Source organism: Propithecus coquereli, unplaced genomic scaffold (genome assembly GCF_000956105.1).
Source record: "Propithecus coquereli isolate 6110/MARCELLA unplaced genomic scaffold, Pcoq_1.0 Scaffold478, whole genome shotgun sequence".
NCBI classification, from domain to species: Eukaryota; Metazoa; Chordata; class Mammalia; order Primates; family Indriidae; genus Propithecus; species Propithecus coquereli.
The window spans coordinates 226,254-236,806 of record NW_012150596.1 but is presented as its reverse complement, the minus strand read 5'-3'; the positions used below and the strand labels follow the sequence as shown (position 1 = coordinate 236,806).

The 10,553-nt window shown below is 47.9% G+C and overlaps 1 protein-coding gene across 1 annotated transcript in view; it reads right to left on the bottom strand.

The window, feature by feature from the left end:
- The window catches only part of LOC105819284 (protein DDX26B), a 58,916-nt gene extending 56,877 nt beyond the window's left edge, over positions 1 to 2,039 (bottom strand). The window contains exons 1-2 of the mRNA XM_012655491.1: positions 1,929 to 2,039; positions 1,713 to 1,790 (exon numbers count right to left, since the gene is read on the bottom strand). Of these exons, the coding sequence (XP_012510945.1) occupies positions 1,713 to 1,790; positions 1,929 to 2,039 (189 nt within the window). The remainder of the gene's footprint in view (positions 1 to 1,712; positions 1,791 to 1,928) is intronic.
- Positions 2,040 to 10,553: the final 8,514 nt, after the last annotated feature.

Sequence of the window (10,553 nt, the reverse complement as noted above, 5' to 3'; positions counted from 1 at the left end):
GTCATCCTAGCTCACAGCAACTTCAAACTCCTGGGCTCAAGCGATCCTCCTGCCTCAGCCTCCCAAGTAGCTGGGACTACAGCCATGTGCCACCATGCCCGGCTAATTTTTTTCTATATATTTTTAGTTGTCCAGCTAATTTCTTTCTGTTTTTAGTAGAGATGAGGGTCTCGCTCTTGCTCAGGCTGGTCTCAAACTCCTGACCTTGAGCGATCCTCCCGCTGCGGCCTCCCAGAGTGCTAGGATTACAAGCGTGAGCCACCACGCCTGGCCAAAACCAGAACAGTTTTAAGGGAAACTCACTAATCAAATCGTTAACTGAAGCTACAAGTTACCAAATTAAAGTCTCCCTTTGGTTTCCTTATGTCTGAAGGAACACTCTCTTTGGTCAACTATTCAGTTCGGTAGGTTTCATTCATTAAAACACCACACTCTACCGAAACAGATCACAACACATCCAGACTGTGCCTCCCCTCGCTCCCCGCACTATTAAGGTAATTCTGAGGGCTGAAAAAAAAAGGAAAGCGAAAGATGTCAAGGAATATGGTAATGTTTTTAAAATTTCAATATGCAAGCAGGACTCTAAAGCAGGTTGATTTAACAGTTTAAGTTCTATTTTATCTGACCGCTGCAGGCAAAGCAGTTCCTTATCTTCTCACCATGGGAACATAAATTAAGCACCCCACAAAGGCTAATTCCTCCCTACTTTTCTCCTGTAGGTCATAATCAAATCAGCCAACTTGATTATTATAAATTATCACAGTCGAGCCCTCCCTTTCTTTCTTGGGCCTGGACAAATCGCTCTATGTGGCTAACACAAACCTAATAGGTAGGCGAGGTCCCTAAAAAGCTCTCCCCTTCTGGGTTCGAACTCGGCATCTAGCCCGGTCTTTGCTTCGCTGGGATCTCCAATGAAACAGTAACAACAGCTAAGGTAACTGAGAACCGGGTCGAGCCCGACCAACTCGGAGCAGAAACGAAATTACTTTCTCCGGGCCTGGGGGTTGGGAGGCTTGCTCCGCGGACAGATTTCCTATTGGGGGGGGGGCGGGTGAGAGGCCAGAGAGTGCAAAAGCAGTTGTCTGGTCTTCGAAGGCCGGTGGCAAGCTCTGCCACGCTCTCAGCAGGAAGGGGAGGGGAGAGGGAGAAAAACCGGAGGAGGGGGAGGAAGACAGGGAGGGGCGGGAGGAGGTGGCGGAAGGAGGGGCCAGAGGAGGAGCCCGCGCTCCAGGAAAGCCCGCGCGCCGAGCCCACAGCAACTCTGGGCGGAGTCGCAGGCCCCGCCCGTCCCCTGGGTCGCAGCCGCGCGTGGTGCGCCTCGAAGGGGCGGGCCCGCCTCGCAGCCTCCCTCCGGGTTTTGGGCCCTCCTTCCCTTCTCCGCCCTCCCCTCCCTCCTTTCCATCTCAGCAGCGCCCTCAGTCTCCCTCTCGCTGGCTCATACAAAAGCAAAATGTCCGCCATCTTCCGAGGCGGCTGCGATCGTCGCACCACGAGCTCGGCCTTTCTGCGGTTTCTTCCCGGGCCGCCCCTCCCCCGTCCCCTCTCCCCGACCCCAGGCGCCGCAGCTACTCGGAAGCCGCAGACAGCACCACTCCGCCCGCCCTCTGCGCCCCCCTCGCCCTCACGCCCCGCCGAGCGACGCAGGGCTACCTTGGGCGGGGGCAGGGGGCAAGCAGCCCCCGCCGACTTGCTCCCGCTTTCTGCCCCCTTACCTTGATGCAATACGGGGGTTCGTCGTAGGTGACCAGCATGTACCTGTCTCCGCGGCTGGCTGGGTCCCGGGCGCGCAGCTGCAGGATGAGGGATGACGGAGGGGGTCGCGTAGGAAAAGAGGGGGAGAGGGCGAGACAAACGTTACAGAAGCACCTACATCCACCCTCTACAATCCCTCGGGAGATCTCCCCATCTCTCCCCTCCCCTCCCTTTACCTTCAAGAATAACTCCACAGCGCCTTTGGCAATGTCCAAATAGGAGGTGCCCAGGTCAGTGCGCTGGTTCATAGAGGCGGACGTGTCTATGAGGAACAGCAGGATGGGCATCTTCCCCCGCACCCCTGGCTCCGCTCCCCACTCTCCTCGCCCTCTTGCCCTCACTGCCACGTACGGCCACCCGAACCCTCAACTCTCGCAGAGCCAGGGGGCAGGGAGCAAGAGGAAGACGGGGAGACGGGACGGGACGGATGGGACTGCTCCTGGCCTCCTCTTTCTGCAGCCCCACCTCCTCTCCCTCCAAGGGAACTTGAAAGTGTGTGCGTGTGTAGCCCTCGGGGCCCTCCCCCTTCCTCTCTTCTGCTGCCACCACTACTGCCGCCGCTGCCGCTGCCAGGACTACTGCCTAAGCATCCGTCTGCGCTCACCAGAGCGCTCGCCCCAGACTGAGCGCCGTCTCCGTTCACCGACACACAACTTCTGTCTGCTCACCTACCATCGGCACCACGTGACCAGAACCCATGCCATTGGCTGCCAATTATGTGGTATTTGCATATTCATTAGATGACAGGGCAAGGGGAGGGACTTGGACGAACCTGGGAGTTGAAGTTTGAACCCAGGCAGGGGGTAAGGGGAAATGTTAAGGACCCACGTTAGGGTTGTTCGGCTGGTTTGCATGGATTTTCTCTTGCTCTTCAAAGATGGTGATTCGAAAGGAAGAGTGAATTTGAGCAACGGTTGTACAGAAGTACAGAAGCAGATGCTTGGACAGGCTGCACAGAAAACGCTTTGCTAACTGCAATCGATCAATTCTGCCAGTGGCTAAGACCAAAATATTTCAGAAACAGCAAACTTCTTTCTGGCAAGACCTACTCGCATTCCTTTAGATCCCTTCCCCGTCTTGATCAGTATTTGTGAGTCGGTTGCTGGCCTTGCATTCCACATATATCATCTACTTAGAAAGGAAACTAAGGCTTAAACACAGTTGCCTAAACTGGCCTTTTGTATGCACAGGCTTCTTCAGTTTCACGGAGCTCTTTAAAGCATTGGTCTGCCTGTGATAATTCCATCGCTGTTGTGTTTGCACAGCCTTTACACACGAGACCTTTGCCAACCTAAACTCTGATTCAACTCACATTTATTAAGCACCTCTTAAATGTCAGGCACCAACGGTAGCCTTGTTTAATCTTTGATTTAAGTATGGCAGATGGCATTATATTAAATTCTCAGTAAAGGCAACTGCAGCTCTGCGAGGTTAGGGTAACAAGGAGAGAGGCTCTCAGGTCTGGCTCTGTGGAGAGGCTCAATAAGTGGCCAGTCATACTTGGTTGACAATTTCATATGACACCATTTTTAAATATAGAAGTGTGTATTTCTAGCAGTATACTATGCACAATATGGAATCCTGGGCTTCAATGAGTTTACAATTTCATTGAAGACATATATATATATAATCTTTTATATATTCTATATACACATTTATATGTTAGATGTATTATATATATTCTCTATATAATATATGTACACATTCAATGACATTTTCAGAGAAATAGATTTCAAAAGGGGTCACATGGCAATATATGGATCAAGGACAAATGAAAAGTGCTATGGAAACAATGGTACAGTAGTCTAGAAATTCAGAAGATTTCATGCACGAAGTACAAAGGGGGAAGGGAGGGAATCTGGATAGGAAGGAATGCCATGAACAAAAATTCAGCCAGAGGCCAGGCGCGGTGGCTCCCGCCTGTGATCCTAGCACTTTGGGAGGCCAAGGCAGGAGGATTACTTGAGCTCAGGAGTTTGGGACCAGCCTGAGCAAGAGCAAGACCCCGTCTCTACTATAAATAGAAAGAAATTAGCCAAACAGCTAAAAATAGAAAAAATTAGCCAGGCATGGTGGCACACGCCTGTAGTCCCAGCTACCCGGGAGGCTGAGGCAGGAGGATCGCTTGAGCCCAGGAGTTTGAGGTTGCTGTGAGCTAGGCTGATGCCACAACACTCTAGCCAGGGCAACAGAGCAAGACTCTGTCTCAAAAAAAAAAAAACATTCAGCCAGAGATAGTATTATATATGGTGCATTTCAGGCATACTGGTGGAATGTAGGGAATTAATGAGGAAATAAGGATTAAAAAGACACTAGAAGCCCTCGTTTCCATTCTGATACAAAGATTATTGGGGAAGAGCAATGAAAGAGGGTGTGAAAAATATAGGACTGATGGGGGGCTGGTGTGTTAGTTTTCTATTCCTGTGTAACAAGTTATCACAAATTCAGCAGCTTAAAACAACACACACATTTATTATCTCACAGTTTCCATGAGTCGGGAGTCTGGGTTTAGCTGGATTCTCAGTCTCATAAGGTGCAATCAAGGTATTGGCCAGGCTGTGTCTTCATCTGGAGGCTCAAGTGGAAAAGAATCAGCTTCCAAGCTCATTCAGGTTATTGGCAGAATTCATTTCCTTGTGGCTGTATGCTAGCTGGAGGCTGGAGGCCCCTCTCAGGTCCACCTGCTGTTTCAGTTCCCTGCCCCATGGCCCTCTCCATCAGCTGTTCACAGCACGGCTGCTTGTTCAGGGCCAGGAGGGAAATCTCTCACTCCGAGATGGAGCCTTATATAATGTATCGTAATCGTGAGAGTGACATTCATTACTTTTGCCATGTTCTATTGACTAGAAGGAAGTCACAGGTCCCACCCATACTCCAGGAAAAGAGATTATACAGGATGTAACACCAAGGGGTGGTGGTCATGGGGGCCACCTAAGAATTCTGCCTAATATTGGGTGGTGATGAGATTATTACCTGGAAACAGATTTTGCCTAGTTCAAAGATTTTATTAAAGTCAATTCCAAGTAATATTAATAATATCCCACTTTTCCAGCAGGCATGGTGGCTCATGCCTGTAATCCTAGCACTCTGGGAGGCTGAGGCAGGAGGATCGCTAGAGGTCAAGAATTCGAGACCAGCCTGAGCAAGAGCGAGACCCCTGTCTCTACTAAAAATAGAAAGAAATTAGCCAAGCAACTAAAAATAGAAAAAATTAGCCGGGCATGGTGGTACACACCTGTAGTCCCAGCTGCTCGGGAGGCTGAGGCAGGAGGATTGCTTGAGCCCAGGAGTTTGAGGTTGCTGTGAGCTAGGCTGATGCCACGGCACTCTGGCCCGGGCAAGAGAGTGAGACTCTGTCTCAAAATAATAATAATGATAATAATAATAATATATCACTTTCAGCCTACCAAATAAGTGAATTGGGTTGATTGGTTGCTTGGACTATCCTTTGGTTGAAGAATTACAAGATTTCTTATTAGGAGTTTATATTTTATTTATATATATGAATAAGGACTGCTGAGCCATGATATGCCCCAGTTCACAAACGGTATTTTAAGATGACATAAAGTAACTTCTTTATATTTTCCTCCCAACTTTTCTACGAGTGTTCCTCACTTTTATAATCAGAAAAGAGGCTATGTTAAAAATTACATAAAAAGTATTTTTAAAAGTTCCTCCAAGGTGAATATTACTGAAACAGTTTTCAAAAATAAGTTACCAGCATTATCGAAGCACAAATAGTTTCAGTCACACAATGCTCCAGTGGGTGGGGACATGCAGGTCTCACAGGGTGGCCCTCTGAGGAAAAGATGTTCTCCCTATGCAAGTGAATGACTTTTAATGTATGTATTTTTTTCTAATGAGGCATGTTATTGATTCTTCTTGGCATAAGCTCAAGTGGAGTTGAAATGATGTAAACATAGAATCTGAAAAATATCCATGTCTCATAAACTACAAAAATGCCAATGTACCAAAAAACTCACCATTTAGTGGATTTATGGGTTTATTCAGATTAAACCAAACCCCAAGCTGTCACCCTGAAGCCTCTCTTCTTTACTTCCTGGAGGAAAGTGAACTTTTTTTTATGCTAGAATGTGTGTAGACTTCTTTACTGTATATCTTTAGCACACATCAACACTGAAATCTCCAAAGCCCTTTCTATATCTTTCTGTTATAGAACATCAGCCCCCTTGTGTGATAGGTTATTTGTGCCTTGGATTTGTCTCTCATGCTAGAATGTAAACTCCTTGAGAGCAGGCAGAGCCTATATACAATGCCTGGTGCAAAGTACTTGCTCAATAAATGGTTGTTGAAAGAAACTGTCAAATATGCTTTGGTTTTCTGTCTTTCATTGTCTTTCCAGGCACTTGGGTATTATCCTATAGCTCGTTTCCTAGGGTTACCTTGTTGCCCCCTGCCTGCCATCCCCCACCTGAGCAGGGTGGGAGGCCCAGTTCCTTGTCCCTGTGGATCCAGGACCTTTTGTATTTGGGGCCTAATTAGCCCCTTTAGACCAGGCCCTTGAACTGACACTGCCAACCCCAACCCCGAACCCTGGCAACTTCCCTTCCATTCTACTCAGGCTTCCTTTTGAAGCTGCTCTTTTCTGGGCTGCTGCCCACTGTTTGTCTCCCTAGTCAAATCTTCTTCCCAACTGCTCCCAAATTTTCAGCCCTTTTTCACTACCAGGCCTCTGGACAGTTAGTGGAAAAATTTGTTTTTTCATTGCAGCTCTATGACCTGCACTAACCATCTTGTCTTCTTTGAAGTTTTCTCATGTTTTTTGAACCCGTGAGCTCTTGAAAAGTTTCCTCTTTCCTTTTCTGTGCTCTTCATCCGCTTTTCTTTCACTAGTTGCCACTAAATCAATTCACTTTAATACCTCTCCATACTCCCCCATTCCAGACCTTTCTGCCTCATGTCTGGGGTTCCCAGATATCTCTTAGGAAGGAATTGCTACCAAGTACTATTCCCCTGGCCTTTGTTCCCTTCACACGAATGTTAGCAGACAGCCCCAGGTTTATATGCCAACAAGCTGGCCCTGGCTTGGTCCCCACCATACAGCACGTGCTTTGTTTGGTGCAGGCCAGTCTGACTCCTCGCTCTCCAAAGATCTGTTCCTCTTGCCTTTTAGCAGGCCCTAATCGCTACATCTTGGCAAGAAGACCTCGCTTCACTTGATGACTTCCCCCTTCTAAATCCCTCCTTTCATGGTTTGGGGGGAGTACAATCTCCCTGTCTGGCTTTCCCACCACCCTCTCCCTCCTCAAGCCCATGCAATCTGGTTTTTCTCCCCAGCACTCCATGGAAACTGCTTGGAGGTCTCCAGTGGCCTGGTCTTGGCCAAGTCCAATGGTCTGTTCTATATTTTCCTTTGTTGACTGCCGAGCTATTTGTCACTTGCCTTCCTGAGCTCCCACCCCCACCTACCTTGCTTTTCATCACCTGCCATTCCTCCGGGTGTCTTCCTACCCCTTAGACCATTTCTTTTCACCTCCACTGACTCAAACTTAATCTCTGTCTCGCTCTGTGGATACCTCTTTTCCTCTCACTGCCCACACAAAGGACTGTTCTAGTTCCACAGTTGTTATTCATTTAATCATTCTTTCTTTTATTCAGATACTTCTTGGGTGGGTCTTCCATATGACAGTCTATGAGGAACAAGGGGAACAACATATTGTAGTTGTTAAGAGCTTGGATTTTGAGGTTGAAACCCCAGCTCTGCCATTTACCAGCTGTGCAACCCTGGGCAAGTTACTTAACCTCTCTCTGCTTATCATCTGTATAACTGTAATAATAATAGTACCTCATAGGATTGTAATGAAGATTAATTGAATTAATGAAGAGCTTACAGAAGTGCTTAGCACAGAATAAGCTCTGTATAAGTGTTAAATAAAAGCAAGAATAGATATATCCCATGCCCTCTTAGAGCTTGCATTCTATTAATAGTGGGGGAAATAATCAAAAGAGCAGATGTGCTACTACATTAAATGCTATCAGAGAGGAAACACAGGGTGATATAAAAGCACTGAGAAGGAGCATGTGTTCTAGAGGGGTAGAGAGATGGGCAGGGGCATGCAGAGAAGGTTTCCTGAAGGATCTGACTTTGAAGCCGTCACTTGCAGGAACATAGGAATTAGACTAGTGAAGGAGACTGAGGGGGCTGAGGAATGGTGCAGGGAAGGAAGGAGAGTGTCCCAAGCAGGGAATCGTGAGGTGGGTGAGATGGTGAGTGAGACTGAAAAAGGTCTCTTGCAAAAAAGGGAAGTTCTGTATGGCTGGAGGGCAGGGGATCTGGGGCGAGGGAGTCGAGAGGAGCTTGGAGAGGTGAGCAGGAGCCAGGTCATGCAGGGCTTAGTGGGCCCTGTAAGGAGTTCAATTTTATCCCGAGGGCGACAAGGAACCATTAAGGATTCTCAGCAGACTGTTTTGGTAATATTATTCCATCTTCAGAACGGAGAATGCATTATTTTTGTACTCGAGGTGGGCTGAATTGTAGTGTTGACAAGGGGGTGGAGAGAAGTGTATGAGCACCAGGTGCACTTGGGCAGGAGAACAGCAGGCCCAAGCCAGTGACTGAACACGGAGCGTGGGGAAAGGGAGGAGTCAAGGGTGACCAGTATTCTGGCCTGGGCAAGAGGGAAATTGTGGGGCCACTCACTGATGCAGGGGACAAAGGAAGATGTATACTGGGGAAAAGGGCTGTTCAGCAAATATTTATTAAGCATCTACTATGTGCTGCGCATTGTTCTAGGAGGTAGGGATACATCAGCAAACAAGACAGCCCAAAATGCCCTTAGGACAGATGATAAATAAACAAGCAAATATCTAGTATGTCAGATGATGGTAAATGCTGTAGAAAAAATAAAGTAGGGTAAAGGGTCAGTCTACCTGCTGGTGGACAAGGTGAGTTTGACTTGGTTGTGGGCCACCCAAGTAGAAATAGCTAGGAAGCAAGCTGGCTAAGTATAAAATAAGCCTCAGAGCGGGGAGAAGCTGCCCGTGCAGATTTTTTTGGAATATGCTAGAGTCGTGGGTGCTTCATATTTTAAGCACTAACTATGTACAATGCAAGGGGCCTGGCACTTTGTACACTTTATCTCAGAGCACCTGGCCTATTACTCTTCTATTAGTGAAGGTGAGGAAACTGGAACCCCAGTCAGCTGCTGGAGAGAGCCCTGAGCCCAAGCTCTCCTTCCCCACTCTGCAGGAACAATACCAGAATGAGAGGGGGTGTGCCGGGTGCCTGAGAGCCCAGACACACATTAGAAGAAGCCCAGCATGGAACCTGTTCTCCAGCAGAGAGGCCCAGGGAGCCAGGGAACTGCCCTGCAGGGAGGACAGCAGGGTGCAGAGGGGTTAGAGAGGGGAGGGTGTGAGTGAGTCAACCAGGCCTGGAGACTGCCCTCCCTCATTCCCCAAAATACCTGCCTTGTATAACCCATCTTGTGTGACCCGTCTTGCTGTGATCTGCCTACTGACACCTGCTGTTCTACCTGTGCTCAGGAAACCCTCTTTCTGAAACCTGAGGGGAGAAGGGCTGCTGAGTGCTGGTTGCAATGGTGGGACGCCCAGAGAATTGAGGTGGACTCCAGGCATATGTTGATCAAGGGCAGCCAAGTATCCAGCACGAGGCTTAGCACAATCCTTCTTAGCTGCTGCCTTCTGCCTGGGGCCCAGGCACAGCAAATCGTACGGACATTTATAGACCTGGTTACTCTGAGAGGTGGCGTAGGCTAAATATAAAAATAGCTAGTGATGAAACTTGGCCCAGGGAAGTCCCCACACAGACTCCCCAGCGGGTTTGGCCACTTGAGTAACTTCCTATCCCAAGTCAGGGTATAGGAGCTTTTGGGCTGAGGCCCTGGAATCTTGGTCTTTCTCCTTCACATTTTCTGTGCTGTCCTCCTCCTTCGGTGCCTCACCACCCTGAGGCCACTGCCCCATTCCCCCTGTGATACAGAACTGTCAGGACCTCGCAGGCAGAAGTATCATTATTCTGTGGGTGGAGCCCCAGGGAGGCACAGGACACACAGAGAGGGATTCTAAGCACAGCCAGCCTCAGCCCCTCCTGCCCCCAGAAACCTAGAGGTTTCTGCCCCTCTCCTCTTCCACATTCACCAGGCCATCAAGTACTGTGGAGTTTTTACCTTTTAGATATCACTCTAATTTGTCTCCTCACTACTTTTCCCTTACCCATAGTGCTGACATACCTTTAGTTCCCTGTTAACTTCTGGGGAGGATTAGCATTGTGAAAAATTCTTAAACAGCTTGTACACCAAGACATTTCCACTAATAAAAAAGGAAACATTTTGATTTCTGCTGAAGCATAGATTTCATCATTCTTATCTCTTCTCCTTAAGGCTATTTTAAAAAAAATTGACAACCTTTAAACCATGTTAGAACATGTCCTTTAAAATGTAACGATAGTAGAATTATATTTTTACTTAGGCATAGCAAGAATCCCTATAGCTAGTTTGTCATAAATCACTTAATTTGTCCCAGATATATTGCTAGTTTTTCCATTTTCCCTCCTACAACATGGAGATGGAAAAACTCTTGACAGCACAGCTGGCTGGCCTTGCATGACCACAGAAGTCACTTACTTGGTATTCAGTTCATCAGATATTTACTTAGGTCTGCTCTCCTTGGCACTTAAAATGTCTGGGATAAAAAGACAAACGGGATGTGGTTCCTGCCTTGGTGAGCTTCTACTCCACTGGGGAAGGCCAGTGTAGAAACAGATACCTTCAATACAGTGTGGTAAATGCTGAGAGAGAGAGAGAGAGAGAGAGAGAGAG